This window comes from Dendrobates tinctorius, unplaced genomic scaffold, assembly GCF_039654945.1.
Source record: "Dendrobates tinctorius isolate UK_male_01 unplaced genomic scaffold, ASM3965494v1 ptg000039l, whole genome shotgun sequence".
Lineage (NCBI taxonomy): Eukaryota > Metazoa > Chordata > Amphibia > Anura > Dendrobatidae > Dendrobates > Dendrobates tinctorius.
This window is the reverse complement of record NW_027361707.1, coordinates 26,785,828-26,812,037: the sequence shown is the minus strand read 5'-3', so window position 1 is coordinate 26,812,037 and position 26,210 is coordinate 26,785,828. Positions and strand designations below refer to the sequence as shown.

Sequence of the window (26,210 nt, the reverse complement as noted above, 5' to 3'; positions counted from 1 at the left end):
ACATGTGAAGCTCATTGTTCTTTGTGCCTGAAATACTTCTTAATACTTTAGGGGAACCAAACAGAATTTTGGTGGTTTGAGGGGTTGAATAATAAATGACCCTCTGAATAAACTTTTCACAATTTAAAAAAAAATTAAACAAAGAAATAACATTCTTTTTTGCTGCAGTGCATTTCACACTTCCAGGCTGATCTACAGTCCAAATGTCACAATGCCAAGTTAATTCCGAATGTGTAAACCTGCTAAATCTGCAGGGGGTTGAATACTACTTGTAGGCACTATATATATTAGCTAAAGGTCATTCCCTATATAGGATCACAGACCTTACTAATTAACATACATAACAAATTGTGAAACAAACATTTACAAAAAATATATAGTTATACAATATACAGAGTGCAAGATACTAGTAAAGAATAAATCTTTCCATATCGATTTACAAGATAATCTATATTTTTACAAGCATTATTGCAACAAGAAGCAAAATGGATCCTGAAAGCGAACGCACAAGGTCCTTTGGGACTAAATGACCGGATCGATCTATCAGTATTTTTATAAAAAAATGTTATATAAAAAAATTGTATGTAAAGTTATTTAGATTATAATCTTCTTATGATATTGTAAAAATATAGATTATCTTGTAAATCGATATGGAAAGATTTATTCTTTACTAGTATCTTGCACTCTGTATATTGTATAACTATATATTTTTTGTAAGTGTTTGTTTCACAACTTGTTATGTATGTTAATTAGTAAGATCTGTGATCCTATAAAGGGAATGACCTTTAACTAATCCCCTCACCTGGACCTGTAGAAGCGAGTAATCGCGAAACGGCCGTTGTCTGGCACCTCCCTCCCCTAGCATTCCTCCACGTCCTGCATGTCCACACATTTGATGGAAATTATGTGAAATAAAGACTCACAGTTTTTCAGCTACATTGGCGAGTGCTGCATATTTCTTCTTTTTTTTGCTTCACATTGAAATATTCATGTTTTTTCATGCAAGCACCTCCATTTTTTGACTGAATCATATGCCGCAATACTTCAGATAAAGAGCTCAGTCTGGTAATGTGGTGATTTGTGTGCCCTAGTATGCCGTCCATCTGTTTGCTCTTTGCTGGGATTATATATATATACACACACACACACACACACACACACACAGTGTGTATATATATATATAATTTTTTTTTTTACATGTTTAATTAGTTTTGCGATTGCTTGATTTTATTCTGAAATACATTAGTAAAGCAGTCTGAATGTATAATTGACGATCCCCTAAGAGGCACAGACACAGATGAGTTTTCATAGGTATACTAACATGGCAGGGGCTTTCAGTAGGCCACCGGCTGCCACGTCAATGCCATCAACACTCCAGGAGAACGACAGAATGGATGCCGGACATGATTGTCATCTAAGGATTCCAACTGGCGCAGATCCCATGAGTTACTCTCGGGTAACTGCAGTATAATGCAGTCGATAGCCGGAATGTATGGAGCCAACTTGACTCCTGAGCTCACTCACTTCATGCGCCACGCACGCCTGGCAGATGTCGCTAACGACACCAACATGCAGAAGATCCCTTTCCAAACCGGTGTTATTACTTATCTTGTAGGGATTCTATTTTGCATTACCGCACTTTTATCTTAGCAAAATTCTACACTCAACTAGACTAGCAACCCCTTCTAGCTCAGGTTCTCTTGGAGCCTACACCTTGGGAAGTGTAGTTTGGATACATCATGTTCCTGTACTTCACGTTTAAAAAAAAAAAAAAAAAAAAAAAAAAAAGAATATAATATAATAAATCAGTGGCTTGGACTTTAAAAACTAAGTGGTTAGAAAAGTGTATTTTGACAAAATTTCAGCAGGATTATGAATGCCGCTCTTAAAAGCCAGATAACGAAGCAGTGTTTGAGAATGCACGAAGGCCAGAGATAGCCAAGCACTCGTCACGTTCCCAGACTTTGGTGTTCAAATTGCGAGATCCCAGCAATCGGCAAGTCAGGATAGGTGATAAAGGGGTTGCTCCAACTTGGCAAATTAAGTATTACACAAGATTTAACTTGGGGTTCAACAGAAGTTAAATAGATAAATAAGTGATGGATTTACAAAGAGACTCAACTTTTAAAAAGTATAATTTGAGTAGAAAGCGCGCTGAAAAATGGTCACTTTACCGCCTTCGTTGCAAAAAATTAAGCTGTAAAATGGGATTTCATTATGTGCATTACGTGTCGGACACTCACCTCTTTCGCCGTTGAAACCTTCATGACTTATTTTCCGAAGACGGTCAAATCCTTGGTTTATGCTCCGGAGTTTCTCCTTTAAATCTGTGTGTCTGCTGTGCAGATCTTCTACCTTAATCTCATTTTCATCGGGGCTGATAATATTTTTGTGGATTTCTGTTACCAAAAAGAGAAATAGAAAGAAATGTGTGTCTTGTGTCCACTCCGCTGTGTCAGTGTCTTAGAAAATACTTTATTATTTGCTCAGCCATTTTAGGAAGAAACTCACTATGGACCAGAATAATTTAAGGATATGTACACATTATGTTTTTTAGAATGCCGGTGTACCAGCTTTGTTTTTGAAGCAGAAGATGCTTTTGGGAAATACCGGTGGCGTTTGCTCTGAAGCTTCTATTCTAATGTCTTTTACGGGCAGCAATTTTTTTTAAAATTCCTAATATAACATAGCGGCTGATGCCACGAAAAAAACGGAACCTAAGAAGAACGGACCTCAGGCTTTGAAAGCCCGAAGAGGATAAAAGTCCAAAAAAAAAAAAAAATCATATACAGCAAGTTTTTATGACATTGCAGTCTTTATGTTCCATGATCTTTTCGTATTCTGTAGCGTCTTTTTCAAGTGTTAGCTGCCTGAAAAAAAAACAAAAAAACACAACAACAACAACAACAACAACACACACACAAACACAGACCTCGCCCATAAATGTTAAAAAAAAAAAAAAAAAAAAAAAAAAGTGTAAAAAGCAAATTTCCAGTCTTTGGCCCCAATTCAAAGCTTTTACGCCAGAATCCTGCGTAAAAAGCTTTGCAAAGCCGCAAATGTTGGTGTAACACAGGCCTGCGTTTTGCAACTTTAGATGGTCTCAGTTTTTTTGCCCAGTTCAGACAAACTGGGCAGAATCTTGGCGGGAAAGGGGCATGACATTCCCCAATTAGCATAAATTCAGGTCTTAGCATTTCTTAGCCAAAAATGTTACTCCAGTTCCCGGATGGAGCATGATCTGTGGTGAGGCGCTCGAATCTGAATAAAATCAGGAGCGTTTCACTCCAGGCTGGTCTAGATCGGATTCTGGGCCTTTGAAAAACAGATGCCACGGTGATGGTAAATATGGACGAGTACCAGACACCGTGCACAAGTGGGAAACGTGTTGCAGATTTCAGCTTTCAAAAAAGTCATCAGCACTTAGATATTATGGGACAATAAAAATATTACCTTGGGACATACAGTAACCATTATCTGTACTATCATAACACTGAGGATCATAGGAGAAAAAGAAACCAACGGGGGTCATACAATACAGTATTAAATGAAAAACAATGCCTTCTGCCATAGTCCCTGCAAAGCATAAGCCTGAAGCTGTTTAGATTTAAAAAAAAAAAAAAAAAAAAAAAAAAGGAGCAGAAAGTCCAACTAACTCCCCACCAACTGTGTGGATCACACGGTCTATATGGAGTAATGACGAGAAGTACAAATATCTGGCTCCAAAAGATGGAGTAAAATCCTATTTCACTTTATTGAAGAAACCACATAAAATAGAACAGACATAAAGTACAAAAAAGTGAGTCACATGTATCTATGTAAAAGGAATATAAATGAAAAAGCGTCACTTTTTGCATCGTTGTAGTTGGATGTTTTACTTCTTTGCAGCTGTTGTATACTCCAACAATATTTATTTTTTTTAAATAGATCAGAAAAAAACAAAATACCGTAATTCAGAAAAACCACAGGATCTACACCCTTTCAAGGGTAAAAGTTCATACAATTCCAAGCTTTTCTTTTAAACAGAATAGGACAGCAATTGGATGGCATCTGCGTGCTGCAGGTCTCCATTTTTTCCTCTTTAGTTTCTTTTACAAACACTCGTTCCACCAAACTCCACAGACGTATGAACCGCTACAAACTATAATGGTTATGTGGATAGAACAAGTAAATAAAAAATGTAAGTCTGAATGAGGCCTTAGGCCTGTTTCACACTTCCGTTTGTGACCATCAGTCAAGATCCGCCGATTTGAAAAAAAAACCGGATCCGCCATTTTTCTTGGCGGATCCGTTTTTTTCCTCATAGACTTGCATTATCGGCGGATCTTGACGGATGGTCGTCCGTTCGATCCGCTTTTGTACGGATCCGCCAAGATTTTGGCGTCCGCTCAGCGGCCCGGACGGACCATGTAACGTTATTTTGTTCTCCGGATCCGCTATTTACTAAATTAACCTGCATTTCTGTCTGGCTGCTGGATAAAATTCTCTCTCTCTCTCTCTCTCCATACCCCTCCACATCGCCGCTGCCGATTTCTCTCTTCCACGACATACTCATCCACATCGCCGCTGCTGTCCCGCGAGATCTCTCTCGCTCCTCCACGACATACTCCTCCACATCGCCACTCCTTTACGGCAACTTCTCCACGACAGCGCACCTACTGATGCCGCGACCACCGCTGCTGCTCCCGCTACTTCACCGCTGCTGATCCCGCCGTGCCCACAGCTCCCGCGTCACCATGCCCGCTCACGGACAACGCTACATCGCCGGTAATTTTACTATTTTTTTTTCACAGGCGCGGTTCCTTTAATTTTTCAACTTCGGCGGATCCGTACATCCGCCGATCCGATGCCACCCGTTTTCCGCTATTTTGGCGGATTCGGACTGACAGGAAAAACTGAAGTGTGAAACAGGCCTTATTAGCGGGCACCCTTATGTGTACTTAAAAGGGTCCATCCTTGCTTGTGGATGGTAGATGAGAGACACCAGGGCACAAAAAAAAAAAAAAAAAGTTAGACTACCTTCCAAAAAGAGTAAATGGCACTAGAAAGTTTTTAAGGTCTTACCCTACATCTTTGGGGTCACAAGGAGGACCTTTGGTCACAATAAGATTTTATAGGATCTCACTTTTTTTTTTTTTACTACACCATAAGCAAAAGATGCCATGAAGTCCGAAAACTAGTATCACATACAAGTAATAAAAGAAAAAAACAAAAAGAAGTACAAAAATATATCACAAATAAAAGATCGGGACCATGGAAATGGTCTTGACGTCTCATGTTGTTACTAAATGTCCGTTTGACTACAAAACAAATGTCAGTTAAGGTTGTGGATTAGATTTATGAGAGTCATTTGCCAGCGGCTTAGACAAAACCCTTTACTTAGTCATCGCCACCTGTACCTCACCCCGAAAAGGGCAAGTATTATTTACCGGAATCCTCCCGCAAAGATCAAGGAAAACACTACACTTATTCTTAGTCTTCACCCTCCGCCTCTGGCACAATATTTCTGATCTTTCCGTGAAAGCTCTATATCCGGCCTTTAATGGTCTCTGTGCTGACAAATCTCCCATTCTGTCCAATGCTTTATCTATACAAACAAAAGCCTCTGACACGTACACGCTCAACCCGATTGAAAGATTGCATAAAAATACAATTACAATCTGAGAACATGGACCGAGCAAGAAGATTAATTAAATGGTATATTCTGCAAGAATCACAGAGATTGTCTGCATCAATAGAGGCTATGGATGAAACTGCAAATAGATTAAAGCGTGCTCAAGGGGCTTCGGCGTTTGCTGCTCACAAGCTTTTAGTCTTTGGACCGCACGATTAACAAAATCATCATTTTAGAAATGTGAGAGAGCTGCAGGTTTTTCTGTAAAGAGTTGACAATGCAGGTTTTTCTGAAACACTGCAGCAAACCAACCATGACATTTTGAAGGGTTAACCCAGTCTATTACAATGTATAAATTATAAAGAACAAGTGTTGCAACTTGGAAGATTCTGGGACTGAATAGAAATGCAAAGAAGGAATTCAGTAGCTTCACATTTGGTGGAGGATGCGGGCACAACTGTTACATCTGCACCATTTATAGCTATAAACCAAAAATGGAATAGGAAATGTAGTAAAACTCCACTTTATTAACTCCTTTAACTATATCCAATAAAGAAGGTTTACTGGACTTGCTGCATGTGTTCAACGTGTTCTCCACTCATGTATTACGTGGGAGCCACAATACTGCTGGCCTGCAGTATAGAAATGCATGGAGGAGGAGTTGGCACTCCCAGGAGAGATCTAGAGACAGGATTTTATTTATTAACCCCTTAAGCCCCAAGGGTGGTTTGCACGTTAATGACCAGGCCAATTTTTACAATTCTGACCACTGTCCCTTTATGAGGTCATAACTCTGGTACGCTTCAACGGATCCCGGTGATTCTGGCATTGTTTCTCGTGACATATTGTACTTCGTGTTAGTGGTAAAATATAATTCATATAACTTGCGTTTAATTGTGAAAAAAACGGAAATATGGAAAAAAATATTGAAAATATTGCAATTTTCAAACTTTTAATTTTTATGCCCTTAAAATAGAGAAATACAGTGGGGAAAAAAAGTATTTAGTCAGTCAGCAATAGTGCAAGTTCCACCACTTAAAAAGATGAGAGGCGTCTGTAATTTACATCATAGGTAGACCTCAACTATGGGAGACAAACTGAGAAAAAAAATCCAGAAAATCACATTGTCTGTTTTTTTTTCATTTTATTTGCATATTATGGTGGAAAATAAGTATATGGTCAGAAACAAAATTTCATCTCAATACTTTGTGATATATCCTTTGTTGGCAATGACAGAGGTCAAAGGTTGCCACACACTGTTGTTGGTATGTTGGCCCATTCCTCCATGCAGATCTCCTCTAGAGCAGTGATGTTTTTGGCTTTTCGCTTGGCAACACGGACTTTCAACTCCCTCCAAAGGTTTTCAATAGGGTTGAGATCTGGAGAATGGCTAGGCCACTCCAGGACCTTGAAATGCTTCTTACGAAGCCACTCCTTCGTTGCCCTGGCGGTGTGCTTTGGATCATTGTCATGTTGAAAGACCCAGCCACGTTTCATCTTCAATGCCCTTGCTGATGGAAGGAGGTTTGCACTCAAAATCTCACGATACATGGCCCCATTCATTCTTTCATGTACCCGGATCAGTCGTCCTGGCCCCTTTGCAGTGAAACAGCCCCAAAGCATGATGTTTCCACCACAATGCTTTACAGTAGGTATGGTGTTTGATGGATGCAACTCAGTATTCTTTTTCCTCCAAACACGACAAGTTGTGTTTCTACCAAACAGTTCCAGTTTGGTTTCATCAGACCATAGGACATTCTCCCAAAACTCCTCTGGATCATCCAAATGCTCTCTAGCAAACTTCAGACGGGCCCGGACATGTACAGAATTAAGCATTGGGACACGTCTGGCACTGCAGGATCTGAGTCCATGGTGGCGTAGTGTGTTACTTATGGTAGGCCTTGTTACATTGGTCCCAGCTCTCTGCAGTTCATTCACTAGGTCCCCCCGCGTGGTTCTGGGATTTTTGTTCACCGTTCTTGTGATCATTCTGACCCCACGGGGTGGGATTTTGCGTGGAGCACCAGATCGAGGGAGATTATCAGTGGTCTTGTATGTCTTCCATTTTCTAATTATTGCTCCCACAGTTGATTTCTTCACTCCAAGCTGGTTGGCTATTGCAGATTCAGTCTTCCCAGCCTGGTGCAGGGCTACAATTTTGTTTCTGGTGTCCTTTGACAGCTCTTTGGTCTTCACCATAGTGGAGTTTGGAGTCAGACTGTTTGAGGGTGTGCACAGGTGTCTTTTTAGACTGATAACAAGTTTAAACAGGTGCCATTACTACAGGTAATGAGGGGAGGAAAGAGGAGACTCTTAAAGAAGAAGTTACAGGTCTGTGAGAGCCAGATATCTTGATTGCTTGTTTCTGACCAAATACTTATTTTCCACCATAATATGCAAATAAAATGAAAAAAAACAGACAATGTGATTTTCTGGATTTTTTTTTCTCAGTTTGTCTCCCATAGTTGAGGTCTACCTATGATGTAAATTACAGACGCCTCTCATCTTTTTAAGTGGTGGAACTTGCACTATTGCTGACTGACTAAATACTTTTTTTCCCCACTGTATGTGACACAAAGTAATTACTAAATAACATTTCCCATATGTCTACTTTACATCAGCACAATTTTGGAAACAAATTTTTTTTTTATTAGGAAGTTATAAGGGTTAAAAGTTGACCAGCGATTTCTCATTTTTACAACAAAATTTACAAAACCATTTTTTTTTTTTAGTGACCACCTCACATTCAAAGTCAGTTTGAGGGATCTATATGGCAGAAAATACACAAAATTGACACCATTCTAAAAACTGCACCCCTCAAGCTACTCAAAACTACATTCAAGAAGATTATTAACCCTTCAGGTGTTTCACAGGAGCAACATTTTTTTATTTTCCCAAGGGTATTTTCCCCAAAAGTTGTTGTCCAATTTGTACTGAGTACGCTGATACCCCATATGTGGGGAGGAACCACTGTTTTAGCGCATGGCAGGGCTCAGAAGGGAAGGAGTGTCGTTTGACTTTTTCAACCTAAAATTGGCTGAAATTGAGATCGGACGCCATGTTGGTTTGCAGAGCCTATGATGTGCCTAAACAGTGGAAACCCCCCACAAGTGATCCCATTTTGGAAACTAGACCCCCTAAGGAACTCATCTAGATGTGTGGTGAGCACTTTGAACCCCCAAGGGCCTCACAGAAGTTTATAACGCCCGGGTGTAAAAATAAAAAATCATATTTTTTCCACAAACATGATCGTTTAGTCCCCAATTTGGTATTTTCCCAAGGGTATCAGGAGAAATTGGACCCCAAAAGTTGTTGTCCAATTTGTCCTGAGTGCGCTGATACCCCATATGTGGGGAAGAAACACTGTTTGGGCACACGGCAGGGCTCGGAAGGGAAAGAGCGCCGTTTGACATTTTCAACCTAAAATTGGCTGAAATTGAAATCTGATTCCATGTTCCGTTTGGACCCCTGTGTGCCTAAACAGTGGAAACCCCCAACAAGTGACCCCATTTTGGAGACTAGACCCCCTAAGGAACTCATCTAGATGTGTGGTGAGCACTTTGAAACCCCCAAGGGCTTCACAGAAGTTTATAACGCCCGGGCATAAAAATAAAAAATCATATTTTTTCCACAAACATGATCGTTTAGTCCCCAATTTGGTATTTTCCCAAGGGTATCAGGAGAAATTGGACCCCAAAAGTTGTTGTCCAATTTGTCCTGAGTGCGCTAAATACCCCATATGAGGGGGAGAAACACTGTTTGGGCACACGGCAGGGCTCGAAAGGGAAGTAATGACGTTTTGGAATGCAGACTTTGATGGAATGGTCTGCGGGCGTCATGTTCCGTTTGCAGAGCCCCTGATGTACCTAAACAGTGGAAACCCCCCACAAGTGACCCAATTTTGGAAACTAGACCCCCTAAGGAACTTATCTAGATGTGTTGTAAGCACTTTGAACCCCCCAAGTGTTTTGCTAAAGCTTATAATGCCCGGGCATGAAAATATAAAATCCTATTTTGTTTCCACATAAATTATTTTTAGTCCCCAATTTTTAATTTTCCCAAGAGTAACAGGAGAAATTGGACCCCCAAAGACGTTGTCCAATTTGACCCGAGTACGGTGGTACCCCAAATGTGGGAAAAAACTGTTTAGGCACATGTCGGGGCTCGAAAGGGAAGTAGTGACGTTTTGGAATGCAGAATTTGATGGGTCTGCTGGCGTCATGTTCCGTTTGCAGAGCCCCTGATGTGCCTAAACAGGAAAAAAACCCACATGAGACATCATTTTGGATACTAGACCCCCAAAGAACAAATCTAGATGTGCACCCAACTACACTAATGTAAATTAGTAGTGCATGGAGGTGTGGTACAATTTGAAGCAATCCTTCATACACAGGCCAGGTTTTTCGGGGCAGGTGTCGCACTGGTAAATTGTGTCCTTGCGTATTCCCTTTTTGTAACACACTCGGCACCTTTTTTGCGGCTTACCTTTTCTACCAGTTGGCGGGACCACCCCCGGAAAATGCTGACCTGGTACGATACGAGCACCTTCAGTTCCGGAAGTACTGGGACCCGCTCCTTCCTGAGCGCCAAACATCAGGGCCTTAACCACTACCTCCTGGAAATGAAGGTATGACGTATCGGTGGGGTGTGCATTGTGACAGCAGGAATGCGTTGAGCATTGCCATTTGTACGATGTGCACGGCCAGCTTTTTGTACCACGCCCTTGCCTTTCTGAGAGCATTGTACGGTTGGAGGTATTGATCGGAGAGATCAACGCCCCCCATGTTTTTGTTGTACCCAACTACACAGGTCGGTGGGCACAGAGGTGACGCAAAGGGGGATTGAGGGGGTAAAAAGAGGGGGAAGGGTGGGGATGAAGAGAGATCGGACAGGGATTAGCACTTACGCGTGTAGTCAGGTGGCGCAAAGGGGGGGTGAAAAAAAAAAAGGAAATCAGCAAGCACAAGCTATGATAAGTGAACTATGTCAACTTATCAAAGTTTGGCGGCTGTAGGATGCGAATACAGAGCTGGCGCAAAGGGGGCTTAGGGACAAAAAGCAAGCACGAGTGTGGATTGGTGAACTGCGTCACCAATCAACGCTCGGCGGCTGCTAAATGTGCGCACGGAGGTGGTGCAAAGGGGGGGTGGAGGGGGGTAAAAAGAGGGTGTAGGGGGAAGCTAGATTGGGGGGGGGATGAAGCTAGATTCGGCAGGGATCGCGGATCAGGCAATACTTACAGTTGTAGGGTTTTCTCTCTTTCTTTCTTTCGCAGGTATTGTGATGCTACAAGCTGCTGTGGCACCACAATACCCAGCACACCAGGAGATCCAGACGTATGACCGCTCTCTAGGGAATCCTCATCTAGTGTGAGGACCCCCTGCAGAGCTGTCATACAGGTCACAGGCAGGTCAGGGGCAGGTCACAGAGCGGTCACATCGCTGCTGTGACCTGCCATTGGTGGGATCGAATGATAATATCGATCCACCAATCCCTGCACTGCCTGGTGACCATGGCAACCACCTAGGATCGGAGCTCACAACTCCGATTCAAAGGCAGGTCATGCCCAGGTCATCAGGAGGGCACAGAGCGGTCACAGAGTGACAGCTGCTCTGCCCTCCGATTGGGGCGATCGATGCGATCGGCGATCGCGCCAATCCGGGGGGGTTTTGCCGGTGCCTGGTGTTGCCAGGCATCGGATCCAGGATCGATTACATCGGTACTCGATCCCAGCCTAGCACATCATTGTTTCAGCAGCGCCGATTGGCTGAAACAATGAGAAGCGCTGTGATTGGCTGTTTGGATTTCTACAGCCAATCACAGCGATCGGGAGGAAGGGAGGGCGGCGACAGACCCCTGGATGCCGAGGCCATCTACCATAAGGTAGGATGGCGTCAGAATTTTAATGCGATCATCGCGACTGAAGTCGCGATGTCGCATTAAATGCCATGACGTACTATCCCGTCCCGGGGAATTAAGTCCCAGGGCACATGGACGGGATAGTACAATAAATATATGTATATACCAATGGCGCTAAAGCGTACACCCACAGAACACAAAGCAGCAAGTAATAAGACAACACACCACTCAAGTTGTCTCCATAAAATAATAATAATAAATAAACCTGATAGAAACTTGCGCTAATTAAATGTGTCTTGGTTAAATAAAGATATCTTATAAAGAAATCTATTACCTTTACTGAAGCTAAAAACTGGCGAGGCAGGGAAAAAGGTCTTCAGAATGCAGGGTGGATTTCCAGGTCCTTTCCCAATGATACTCCCCGACACAGGTATATAAAAAGTTACTGGAGCTAAAGGGTGCTACCTCCTAGCATGCCGCCGTCCCGGCCGGTGACTGGCGCGCAGCTGGAGGTGTATATCGGCAGGCTGTAAGAGTACCAGCCGCCGCTTGCAAAAGCAGGCCTGCAAGGTCCGAAAAAGCTGAAGGACCTTGCGTGACGTCACAGATTATGCAATATTCAAAGGTTTTTTTGCTCTCCACATAAAGAACTATCAGTCCCCTATAGTAAAGAAGGTATTAATCTAGGCAACAGCTCTTTGAAAACATTGGAACAGCTTCTCATAAAAGAGATGAGGGACCTATGGGAGATTGCCACATTGGAAAGGTACATTTCCAGGGATATCATCCCTAAGGGACTTGTTGTATATAAACCCCTTTCGGGGGACATTGGTGATGGGGACACTTTAGCTCAATGGGACAATATGTTCCATGATTTTTCCAAAAAAGCAGTTTCCTTTATCATCAAAAAAAGAAAGGATGGCTTGATTAAGATTAGGGATGAAATCTCCAGTTTATTTGAAGTCATAAAAGCATACGAAAAACACCCTGATATAATACATCTCTCCGCTAGTATACGGAGGAGGATACATGTAAAGGAAAAGGAGATTATAGAAAGGAAAAAAAAAGAAATTTGGGAGAGATTTTGAGAACGATCCAGGCAATCAACATCATTCGACACGCTGGCATCAACCCACTTACTGTAGTAATGATTCACATATTGAGGAAAGCCATGTCTACTCCAGACCATTTAACCCATTGGTGACTCTTGATGAAGTACATGGACAGGAAAATTCTTCTCTTTTATCCTCTAGTGAAAGATTTTCGATCCATTTAACCTCTGGTATGGACGATATCAATGTCAATAATGGACAAGAAACAGCTCATATACAATGTGGGGACTCTAATGTAGATAATATACTACTCGGGGAGACGGCGGTGACTGCATCCACACCGGTGCCCGCTATTCCCACCCAAAATAGATTTTCTCCTCTTGCAAGTACAGTTAACCATCCTTCTACTTCTAATAACAATTCCAATCAATTACCCCTAGCCCTCAATGAGGGTCCTCTTCTCACAAAAAATAAACATAAAACTAAACAAAGCCATTTGCCGTTTTTTCAGGTGGGTCCAAAAAAATACGGCAGAGGGGATGTAGGGGCGGGAAATTTACCAAAAAAAAGAATAAACAACAAATACCAGAGGATCAAGTGAGCCATTCAGAACAAAAATTTTTTAATCTTAGTGACTACAGTTTAAAGGATAATGAGAAAAGATTACTGAGTAAAGGCCTCAAATTTGCACCCAGTGTGGGTTTTAACAAGTTCCAGGCGTTTATTGGTATCAAAACTTTTATGAGGAGATTAGCCATAAAAAAATTCTATATGAAAAAAAGAGTGACTTCTAGCGACGTCACGAATCCGTTTGAAATTATAGACCCTTATCAGCATACCGGTCTAAAGAAGAAATCCAATTTCAATCCGATTCAAGAATACTCAGAAGCCTTTGAGGCATTTCAGAATAACGTGATACAGGATATTACGAGTATATCTGATAAAAGATGCAGAAAATTTAAGTATAATTTATCTAGCAGTGAACGTTCAGCTATTAAACGGCTTCAGACAAATCATGCAATTACACTAAGACCGGCTGACAAAGGGGGCAGCATAGTAATTTTGAACACTTCTGACTATGAGGAAGAGTCTTTGAGGATACTATCGGATTCACGTACCTATGAATTATTGGACAGTGATCCTTCAGAAAGGTACCTTGCAGAAATGCAGGTCCTCATCAAATGTGGTTTCGATAAGGGGTATATAAAGAAAGAGGAATTTGACTTTATCAACACCACTCACCCTAGGATACCATATTTTTATTACATCCCAAAGATACATAAGAGTTTGATCAAACCCCCAGGCCGACCAATAATATCGGCTATTGGCGGCCTGACGGCTAATCTTTCTAAGTTTGTGGACTACCATTTACAGCAATTAGTCCCTGCCCTTCCAGCCTATTTGAAGGACACTACTCATGTTTTACAGGTTTTAAATACTATAGAATGGAAAGATCATTTCATCTTAGGGACTTTAGATATAACTTCCCTTTACACAGTTATTGAACATGAAAAGGGTTGCAAATCTGCGGAATTCTTTATGTCAGAGGCTAAAAGCTTTCCCAGCGACCAGATTGCTTTTATTGTCGATTGTATTTATTTTATACTCACCCACAACTATTTTTACTATGGAGCGAACTACTACTCCCAGAGTGGGGGACCGCTATGGGTACCAGATTTGCGCCCAGTTATGCAAATTTGTATGTTGGCAAGTGGGAACATGAAACCATCTTTCCCGAGGGCAGGCTGCGCGCGAATCTGGTACTCTGGCACCGCTTCATAGATGATATTTTTATTTGGTCTGGTGGGCCTACTCTTTTAACAGATTTTATTGATGAATTGAATAAAAATTGTTATTTTTTAAAATTTACCGCAACTACTAGTCTCACGGAGATTAACTTTTTAGACTTAAAATTCTTTATTGAGGACAACACCATTCAGACACAACTATTTCACAAACCCACTGATTCAAACAATTATATTTCGCTAGAAAGCTGTCATCTCCCAAGTTGGCTTCTTAATATTCCAAAGAGCCAATTCATACGGGCTCATAGAAATTGTTCCAAGTCACAGGACTATTTAACTGAGGCTGAAACTCTAATCAAAAAATTTTGTCAAAAAGGTTATGATACCCAATCCCTGCTAGCAACCAGGGAATATATTGGACATATACCAAGGGAACAATTCCTCAGACCTAAAATAAAAAATAAAGAAAATATTAGTATAGACGAGATTCCTATCATCACCCAGTATAATTCAAATAGTCAAATTCTCAGAAAAATTGTAAATAAACACTGGGGTATTTTGAAGAATGATAAAATCATAGGGGAAGTTCTACCAGCCCGCCCTAGGTTTGTCTTTAGAAGGGCAAATAATTTAGGTAACCTGGTAGCCCCTTCTATTTCAATATCTAAAAAAGGCCCCAATTCTCATTCACAACAGCAATTAAAAGGTTTTTTTCCCTGCAAAAAACGTGCATCTTGCAGAAAATTAGGCAGTAAGAAACAATTCTCTATTATAAATAAATCCATGGAGATTCAGATTCGTGATTTTATCACCTGTGACACGAAGGGGGTGATATATTGTGTCACATGTCCATGTGATAAATTATATATAGGTCGAACGATACGTCCCTTAAATGTCAGAACTGGGGAACATTTACGGAATATTTGTAAGAAATTCACAGGTCACCCCTCTCTAATCATTATCTTACACATCATGGGAGCTCCCTAAGGGACACTAAAGTGACTGGGATTCAAATAGTTAAAAGAAGTATCAGGAAAGGTAATTTTATCCATCAGATGTCCAGGGTGGAAAGTAAATGGATATTTGAATTGAATACTCTGATCCCAAACGGTTTAAATAGCGAGATTGAGCTATTTGCTTTTAATGCATAGTATAATGCTCCATTGCTATATACTGGAGGCTATATAAGGGTTCCTCTTGCTCTAGGGGGCCATCCCTGAAGAAGGAATCAGTGAATTCCGCAACGCGTAGGATTTGCCATTGCTTTCTGGCCCCATCAGCGCCCCATAGGGCTTTCTTGCCTGTCACGTGATCTATCACGTGACTGTGACGTCACGCAAGGTCCTTCAGCTTTTTCGGACCTTGCAGGCCTGCTTTTGCAAGCGGCGGCTGGTACTCTTACAGCCTGCCGATATACACCTCCAGCTGCGCGCCAGTCACCGGCCGGGACGGCGGCATGCTAGGAGGTAGCACCCTTTAGCCCCAGTAACTTTTTATATACCTGTGTCGGGGAGTATCATTGCGACGGGATAGTACGTCTCATGGCAGAAAGGGGTAAATATCTCCATTAAAAAAAAACAAACCCTCAAACCACCACCACACACGCCGTTCCATGTTAACCCTCTGACGCGTTTCCGGTGTGCCGCACGCCCTTAGTCATGGAGATAATTCACCTTAGACTGACCATATTTAACCCCTTCATGACCGCCAATACGTCTTTTAACTGACGTGCGATATAAGAGAATAGCTTCCCCATACAGGTGACCATCCAGCATCTGTCGGCTGTACACTATAGCTGACAAATTGCCACGATCAGTGTTCGCACCGCCCAAATCATTTTAACCCCTTAGGCCTCTTTCACACATCCGTCTGTCACCATCAGTCAAAATCCGCCGTTTTGCAAAAAAAAAAAAAAAAAAAACAGATCCGCCATTTTTCTTGGGGGATCTCTTTTTTTTCCTATTGACTTGCATTATCGGCGGATGGTCATCTGTTTTTTCACGGATCCCGTCTGCACACATGACAGGACGGACACTGCAACGTTTTTTGCTGGCCGGATCTGCATTTGTACACTGTGCATGCCTGGAAGAATTTAACCCTACATGCCAGGTCTGGCGGCTGAAAAAAAATTCTCTCTCTCTTTTAAATTTCTACCTTCCCCGGATCCGTCAAAGCAACGGTCCCGGTAGCACACGTTGCTTTCAAAACAGTTGCGGATCCATGTCCCGCCATTTTCACGGATTGCAAATGATATAAAAAAACGTACCTGTGAAACAGGCCTTAGATGCTGCTGTTAATAGTGACAACATCATATAAATGGTTAAAGGGAATCTGTCGCCCTTTTTTTGCCCTATTGGCTGCCGGCATAAACATCGGGGGGCTTATCTACAGGATTCTGTAATGCTGTAGATAAGACTCCGATGTAACCTGAAAGAGAAGAAAAACACGTTATATTATACTCACGGAGGTGGGCGGTCCGGTGGGTGTCGCTGTCCCATCCGGCGCCTCCCTTCTTCATGCGATGACGTCCTCCTCTCCCATCCTGTAATGCCTCCGGCGCAGGCGCACTGCTCTGCCCTGTTGAGGGCAGAGCAGAATTTTGCAGTGCGCAAGCACCAGACCTCTCCCGACGCCTGCGCATTGCAGGACTCTGCTCTGCCTTCAACAGGGCAGAGCAGTGTGCTGGCGCCGGAGCCATAACAGGACGGGAGAAGAGGACTTCATTGCATGAAGGGAGGCAACACCCATCGGACCAGACCGCCCACCTCCGTGAGTATAATATAATGTGTTTTTCTTCTCTTTCAGGTTACATCGGAGGCTTATCTACAGCATTACAGAATGCTGTAAATAAGCCTCCGATGTCTATGCTGGCAGCCAACAGGGCAAAAAAAGCGTGACAGATTCCCTTTAATAGAGTGTGGGGGCTTCCTCTTTATCCCCATTGGCACCCTGAGATCATGATTGTGTGGTCCTGATGTTTGCCATGGCAATTCACGACCAAATAGCGGCCTTAGAGTCTGACAGCTGTTGTAACCTGTTCAGAAGTTAGCCGCATTTAGGTGGTAAAAATACACTTTTTCATTTGTCATGCCACTTTGCATTAATTCCTCAAAATGACCTGATGGGTTAATAAACTACCTGACAGCAGTTTTCAATATGTCAAGGGGTGCAGTTTTTAAAATGGCACAACTTTGGGGGTCCTATATATTGGAAAACGCCCAAAGTCACTTCAAACCTGGATAGGTCCCAAAAAAAATAAATAGTAAATTTCCTTCATAAAATGAAAAATTACGGCTACATTTTGTTAACAAAATAAAAGAACGTTTTACAAATGGTGCTGATGTAGAGCAGACCTGTGGGAAATATTTATGAATGTTTTTGTGTGGTATGACAATCTGGATTAAAAGGGATAAGCATTGAAAGTTTGAAAATTGCTAATTTTAACATTTTTCTCAAATATCTGATATTTTTTATAAATAAAAACAAAACGTTTACCTAAATTTACCGTTATCATAAAGTACAATGTGTCACGAAAAAACAATCTCAAAATCACTGGATTTGTTGAAGCGTTCTAGAGTTATTACCACATAAAGTGACACTGGTCAGATTTCAAAAATTTGGCTCCGTCACTAAGGGCCAATGACATGTAAACAACCATATAATGTACATAATATACAAATATAAAGTATTACTATAGACAGGATGTTGTTATCCTCAATATATACACACACATCGTATTATTTTTATATTTTAAGCTATTTGGTTGTTTGGTGTTAAGCAGCAAAATCAAATGCATTTCTCATTAATTTTTATGCGCGAATTAGCTCTCCTTTCCGGGCAAGTAACCGTTTCCAACCCCTAACATATCAAACTACTGATACTATTATTAGGTTTCTCTTTGAAGTGCTTATGGTATTTAGGGGCAATACCTTCTGAATCCCTATGTTTCCTCTCCTTTGGGCAAATCAAGATACCTGAAGCAAGTGTAAGCAGCCTGAGTTCTCACTTACTCTGTTATGAATGGGTCACAGAGGAGGATGGCAAGAACAGGCTAAGCCACCAGAAGACCAGAGAGGTTGGTAACCAAGCGGATGCAGACCCCTGATCCTATCCACACAACCAGCAGTAGCCGTGGAGCGTACCTACGATGCCCTAGACGCCTCAGCATAGCTGGAGAGCTAACTAATCCTAAAGCAAGAAAGGGGAAATCTAAACTGCCCCGGAGCAGACCCCAAAGGAATAGATAGCCCCCAAACAGATTGACGGTAAGACAAGATGAAACACAAACGCAGGCAGAAAAATAGACTGAGCAAATGATGGGGCCCAAACTGACTAGATAGGATAGGAAAGGAAAGACACTGTCTGCGATCACGCAAAAACCCTGAAAAATCCAACACGTCTGATGTACAAAAAAACAAAAAACAAAAACACTGAAGTCACATGACTTCGCCCCCACTATATCAGCACTCCGGTATGAGCTGGTAGCAAAGCAAAAGAAACCAATATAACAGGGGACTGAACAAACTGACACAGGCTGTAACATATGGAGCGGTGGTCCAGCACAGCCCCCAGAGGAGCAAGCTGAACCCGCAGAGAGAGAGACAAAACCAGATCAGATTCAAAGGATTAGCAAATGAACCACTTAGCTGAACAATGCAGGATCAGGGCAGGAGACATCAGATCTCAGAATGCACAGGAAAGCAATCACCAGCAGGGATTGAAGGAAGTCTGCAGACTTAAACATTCCAATCAGTAACCCCAGATCTCCAATCGTCGTCATCATCATCATCATCATCATCAGGTGGCAGGCCTCTGTCAATCTGGCCAGCTCCACTACCTCCAGTAACCACCGAAGGGAGCAGGGGGAGCTTCCGCTCAGAAGTCTGAGCCAGGGAATTCACAACATACTCTGGATGTCAATTACGTCTGTAGGAGAGGAGAGTGAAGCCAGTGCAGACTGGCCACAGGGATCACATGACAGAATGTCACGCGATCACCAGGAGAGCCAGTGTTAACACCACTGGAATGGTTCTAGCACCGTAGCAGAATATAGGCATTATATAATTGGTAATAGATCTTATTGCTCTACTACCAGATTACAGCAGTTTCATTGCCCCACTACCTGAGAACAGCCGTCTTATTGCCCCACTACCCGGGGACAGGCATCTTGTAGCACCTGGCCAGTTTATGCATTGCAGTCTGTGCTTGTACTGTGTTACACAGACATTTGCATGAGCCATTACAATTATAAGCAACCTTTTGAAGGCAACCATAATGAGGATGTGGTCCTCTGAAATGGAGGATGACATTCCCAAATTCTAACATGTATCTGTATTACAAGCGATTTACCTTTTAAACTGCACAGAACTTTTATTATCTGTACCATACGATGAATTACTTCTACACCAGTCAGAGACTGAGGAATACAAACTAGTGAAGACAATGGAGATGAGTCAATTGGACCATTAGAAACCTCCTACGACAACACAGTCACTGTCTTGCTACCTACAACCACGCATTTTACTACCAGCACCAAGCAACAGGACATAATATTGGATGCAAGACTCAGCCTCCTCTACAAGGTGTGAAGAGAGGAGCTCGGACTGTCAGGACCATTGTTGCAGGATGGGTAAATTGTATTTCGTAGACATACTGTATATTAGAAAGACGTAGGGGACAAACAGAAGAAAGCGTATTTGCAGCATCATACTACATAACATTCTGTTACCATAGAGACATAGGACTCCTCATAAGAGCTGTATACGCAAAATTGTAGGACAATGTTAATTTAGACCATTTTCAAAGTTGCCTATTTTCTTCCTTCATTTTAGCAATACAAAAATGGAAACAGTGATAAGCCAAGGACGCTACCTTCAGTCCTGCTCACAGTGTCGAGCAATATATTGTATTCATTGGTCTTCTCCTTATGATGGAGGAACTCCCGCCACAGGTTATCCAGCTCCTCATCTGAAAATTTCCCTGATGTCTTGGCCTAGAAACGAAAAATCCCATGTTATACAGTGCAAACGCGCAGTCTAGGTTCTCCTAGAGCTTCCGGACTCACCTTGTTCCACAGCTTTTCTAACCGAGGATCATTTAACACATCATTTTCTGTGCCGTCCTTAATATAATTATTCTCTTCTGTCTGAGTTTGCTTTTTCCCATCCAGACCAAACTTGGCCAATATTACTGAAACACAAATATATAATAGGTGACAATACTGGAGCAAACCCCAACACATTTTTGGATCCCTTATCCCGATCCAAAAGTTGTCCACTCGGTGGAACCCCAAGTGATCCCAAGAACACTCCCATGGAACACCTAGAGCGAGGCGCTGTCCAACCACCTTGGATAGAAAGGAGGTTCGGATGCTGGACCTCTGCTCTATTCATTGTCTATAGGACTGCAAGATACAGCACAGCGCTATATTTGATTTTTAGGCAATCCCATAGACAATGAATGGAGCAAAGGTCGAGCATGTGCAGCTCGGCAGAGCACCATTCTCAGAATTGCAGAATCCTGATCTTAGGATCTCTGGTGGTTCCAGCGGCCTGACCACCGACAATTACAAAATGATCCCCCATGTGATGGATAAGGAATAACTTGTTTTGGGAAAAATCCCATTAATGAGGCTGACTGGCTTCACCCTATTCCCTGCAGTGTAAAGCATGGAAGAGAAGACAGACAAGCAGCAGACCAAATTGTGGTCACTGACCAAACTGTTCCTTAATGGAGCAGAGCTAAAAATCATCCGATATGTAAGAAAACCAGCAAACTATGGACTTTTGTTTAATGTCAAATACCGGCCTCAGAATTTTTTTTGTTAAAAGGAAACATAATATACAGCAAATCGGTGAAATTTAAAACATAACTTTTACTTTGTTCAATAAAAGACTTGAAAAATGTGTCACCAAAAATCATTAAAAATTGTTGATCTAGTAAGAGTACCTAATGATACAACAGAAATCAGGCCCAAAAATCGACACATTTAAGGATATCAATTGTCACCTAAATGCAATTAGACAACAAAACAAGTAATAGGATACAGCGATTTAGTTCATCAAATATACGCGCCATAACCCAAAATGCACATACATAGTAAATACAAGTATTAAGAGCCCATAATGCTGGCTATACATATGTATGAAAAGATGAGACCATAGGAAAAAGAGAAAAAATTGGAACAATCTCACCAAAAAGATGAAAGAAGGACGGGAGCCTTCAGGGATCATATAATAACAGAGGTCCCTGGAACAGGAGGTTGGGAAGACAATACCCTGTCAATCCCTATGGGGCTAGCAATCATCTATTCCCCAAAACTCCCACCCTAACAACAGCAGTCCGCATCTAACCCTGTATTGCACATGCCCTGCACTTTCCCTAAACAGGTGTCCCAACGCGTTTCGTCCAAGCGAACTCCTCAGGGGACTAGCTTGTCATAAAGTGCCATAGTGCTAAAGCTGGAGAGGCAATTAAAACCTTCTACTCTCAATGCTGTCCGCAGAGAATGGAGGAAAAGAGGGCATATTTATAAAGATTCACTTCCTGTATAATCATCAAAATGGTTAACAGATGTCACCGTAATCATCTCAGATGTGGTTCCTGATTGTAGTAAAGAAGCGCGCTCCCGATATCCTACCTGCTCACTGTCAGTTTCAAAGATGCGCGCCATTAACGTGATGGTATGTGAGGCGTGCCATGGCGGGTGTGCGCCGCTCACCAAGGTACACGTCATTTCCGGTGGCGCGCGCCCACAGCATCCCGACTTCAAATCATGGAATACCGAGCTGTGCGCCCCCGCCACTTCCGGGCCATGAGGCGCACGCCAGCGGGGGCGTCCCGCTCCCTGGAACGCATATGTCATTTCCGGTGCACATCCACATACCCGTCCGTGGAGCGTATCAATAAAAGGAAACACCAGTAAGAAATTAGCCATTTAAAATAACTCATTTACTTTTTTTTTTTGCAGACAGTTCCAAGAAATGCACTTTGAAGCAAAATAATGAACATATTAACTATCTGCAAAAAGCCATCAAATCACATTCCCCAAGATGATGGAAGGTGCTCATGATTACTTATTAACACTAAATCCTAGGGGAACAGGGTCAGGCAGCAAAGTGATCATGTGAGGAGGCAATAAGGCACCTGCAAAAGGGTAAAGAAAGGAAAGCACCATTCCCAAACCCCAGCCACAAATCATTGTGAAAAAGCTGACATTAACTGCATACATTACTAGACATGATTAGACTCGTGCTTACTGTACCAATCCATGTCAGAAAGGCAGTATATCCTTTACTGAAAGTTTAAAATTCCCTCTCCACCCACATAGCCAGACTTGCCTGCTCCTCAGTGTACTTTCTCCCTGCTGCATCTCCTTCCATCTAGCCTAAATGACAGCTCCTCACTCAATGCCCCTCCTCCCTGGTGAGATCTCACACTGCTCAGGACAAGCTGCAGCTGTCAATCAGGCTGGGTGCACATACACCGAATTCACTTGGACTACAAAATACACTCACTCTTTGCCAGGACTAATATATTGCATATTTTAATAATGTTATGCAGCCATTCTGACATGGAATTTCAAAGAAAGCACACCAGCCTCATCAGATCTAAGAGATCCATTTAATGATCTACTTAAGGGTATGTGCACACGGCATCTTTAATGAGCCAGCAGAACAGCCAAGTTTTCCAAGGTGAAGCCGATTCAGGACAAAGTGTCCAGTCTTTTTTAGATGCGACTTCGCTGGCGGTTTTGCGGCAGCTCCACTGCCGGTGTCTTTGTGCTGTAATTTCAAGTAAATAGAGCAGGCGACCTACAAATGAAGCCACTCGAAGAATGACCATTTACTAATTTTAACGGCTTCAAGATTTCCAAACTCTTATGTGTAAGGGTAAAAGGAGTAATAAAAGATGAAACATGTAAGGCTGTGCTCACACACAGCATTTTTTTAGCGGTATTTTTAGCAGTTTTGCTAATAAAACCGCTAAAAATAAGCTTCCCATTAATTTCTATGCATTTTGCACTTTGTGCATATTGATGCGTTTTTTTACTGCGAAAAAAAACGCATCGCGGTAAAATAAAAGCAGCGTGCTCATTAATTTTGCGGATTTTTCTGCGTTTCTGGCTAGTTCTATAAGTTTTGAAAACGCGCCAGAAAAAAAAAACGCGCAAAAACCGCAACGAAAACGCGCGGAAAACGCGCAGACAAAAAAGGTGTGGTTTCTGGGAAGGGAGTCAGGTTTTTGAGCAGAAATGTTCTGCTACGTGTGCACTTAGCCTAAAAAAAACAATGTCGTGCACATGTTCATTTTTTGAAGGCACGGATTCAGTGAGAAAAAGATGTACACACAAGGACAACACAAATTTACAAATTTTTCAGAGTTATTATACTGGCATTTTTCCTGTTTTTGCAGCAACACAGCATATTGGGAAGAGGAGAGGCGGGAGAGGAAAGACAAAAAAAAACCCAAAAAGTGATAAAGAGATATAATAAAAAAACAAGCATCCCCCCCATCACTTTCTTTTGTCTATCACTAGGTGCTTTTCAGCTGCACCTTTCTGGATGCCAACTCCACAGGCCTAGCACTTAGTCTCCAGTGATGAAGTTCTGGACCTGGGGAGGGCGAGTCTGGTGTAGAGTAAGTTGCCAACGGAAAAAGTTCTATAGGTGTATATATTTATTGCATGGTTATGAGGATACTATGTGAATGAAGGTTATATTATAGTACACGTGTTCTATCAAATATAATACACTTTATTTTACTAGGTTCCGCCCTCCCCCTTTGTTCAGTGCCACGATCAGAGCAATGAACAGGTAAAGTGTCACGATTCCACCACTCTGTCTTTGACACAGTGAGTGACAGTTCAGCAGTCCAATCTGGGGCAGGTGCGTGCTGAGCTGTCAGTATTGTGAGTGACAGTCCGACAGTCCGGTGTCTCCGATATTGGATCTGATTACTGCCAGTTGTAGTCTTGGCTCGGTGGCGCTTGTGTGCTTCTGAGCGATTGCTGCCTGACTTCGGACCTTGCCTCTAACCATCTGTTTGCCTAGCCCCTTTGTCTTGATCAGCTAACTTTCAGGAATTCTGACCATGACCCGACTACACCTTTGTTTTTTCCCTTAGATTATAACAAGCTCTCTTGGTATCTGATGACCCTGGACTTCTTGACTACCCTGCCCCATGGCATGTCCGTGAGTGGTGACTAGCGTCACAAAGTGCCAGGATCAAAGTTTTCTGTATTTCCAAGAATTTACAACCTGCATGCCCAGAAAACCCCTCAGTCACTGATAAAGTCTGGCTAAAGTATTGCAGTAAATACTTGGCTACTAGAGAGGGAGGAGGGAGATGCAGCTGCAGGTTCCTGAATGCTTTGTAAAAATGTACACATTAGAAGGGGAAGAGGAGCAGATATGGGCAGGTGACCAGGCGGCATATAGTGCAGAAAAGGTATGGAAAAATACCTGAAGTGCACAGGATACATTAAGATCTCAAAGAATAGAAAAGAGCAAGTACCATTCAGGGATCGTCGGAGTTTGGCCTCTTTCTCTCCATCGTCGTCTAAACCTTCCGCCTTCAGCTTTTTCCAGTTCAGCTCATCCTTCTCTTGGATTTTCAGATCACTGTGAAGTTCTGCCAATTTTACAGCAGAAAACTGGAGCTAAAATGGAGACAAGAATCAAAAACAGGGAGCTCAGGGTTACAAGTTCCCCCATTTAACACGAGGAAAGGTAAAGTAAAATACGGGCGATGGTCGCCTGCTGGACACACAGATGGTTGGATTTTTTTTTTCTTCATTTTGCAAAACCAAGCAGAGTAACCTGATAAATGTATGGTAAGGTGATTTACTGTATGTATATGTCTGCCTAATTAAGGGTTTTATCCAGTCCCCAAATATTGAGCCAAGTTAAAGGGGTGGTCCGAAAGCAAAGCTTTTTTCTCAACTCCCTATCTACTTAGTCCCATAATTCTAAGCTATTTTCAAATATACTTGCTTTAAAAATTCCCTAGCTACACCATCTACCTGTTTTTATATCCCCCCCCCACCCACCTGTGTGATGACGATTCGTTTGAGTATCATCAGTATCCTCCGGTGACTCATTCATAACAACTATTCTTGGAAGATTTTCTACAAGATTTTGGAGGAGTCTGTGGGAATTTTTGCCCATCGATCCTGAAGAGCATTTGTGAGGTCAGAACCTGATGTTGTGAGCCTGGGCTGTCCCCAATCTCCATTTTAGGTCATCCCTAAAGGTGTTCGATGGGATTGAGGTCTGGGTTCCTTGCGGCCGGTCATGTTCTTCCACACAAAATATGTCTCTATGGACCTTGTATACTGGGCACAGCCATGGGGAACAGAAGGGGGCCTTCCCCAAAGGTCAGAAGCTACAATTGTCCAAAGTGTCTTTTGCTCGACTATTAGCATTTCCTCTTGCTGGAACTAAGAGGCTGAGACCCACCCCTGAAGAACAAGCCCACAGTATTCACCAATCAACTGACACAATGCCGTTACGTTCTCCTAGTTTTCAGTAACATGAAGCTACAGGTTTCAGGCAAATACATCTTGTTTGTCTTGCACAATCGAGGGAGAACTTTGACATATTTTTTAATGGCCCTTTATTTTTCTGGCATATCTCCGGTTTTTCTGAAGACAACAAGCTCCTTCGATAATGGGAAAAAGATAAAATTTAAAAACCCCACGCTTCACTGTAAAAAAGTCACTTGCAGATTTCTCGCGCCGTTAGTCAAATATTAGGTGACATTTTAAGCGCAGAAGATTAATCTCATTCAAATATTCAAACACCAAATCCACGCTGCTATTTCCAATAAAAGCAGACTGACATTTTCAGAGGAGGTGAACAAACACCTTCCATGGTACAATGATACACACAACTTGAACTCTCAGAACTCCAATTCCCCCTGTATATCCACTGGGCACTA

At 42.2% G+C, this 26,210-nt stretch overlaps 1 protein-coding gene across 2 annotated transcripts in view; it reads right to left on the bottom strand.

Moving 5' to 3' along the window:
• The window catches only part of LRPAP1 (LDL receptor related protein associated protein 1), a 70,262-nt gene that overhangs the window by 5,020 nt on the left and 39,032 nt on the right, over positions 1–26,210 (bottom strand). For both annotated transcript variants that reach the window (XM_073574563.1, XM_073574562.1), the window contains exons 2-5: positions 24,786–24,930; positions 20,335–20,459; positions 20,142–20,262; positions 2,244–2,399 (exon numbers count right to left, since the gene is read on the bottom strand). In XM_073574563.1, coding sequence (XP_073430664.1) covers positions 2,244–2,399; positions 20,142–20,262; positions 20,335–20,459; positions 24,786–24,930 — 547 coding nt within the window. The remainder of the gene's footprint in view (positions 1–2,243; positions 2,400–20,141; positions 20,263–20,334; positions 20,460–24,785; positions 24,931–26,210) is intronic.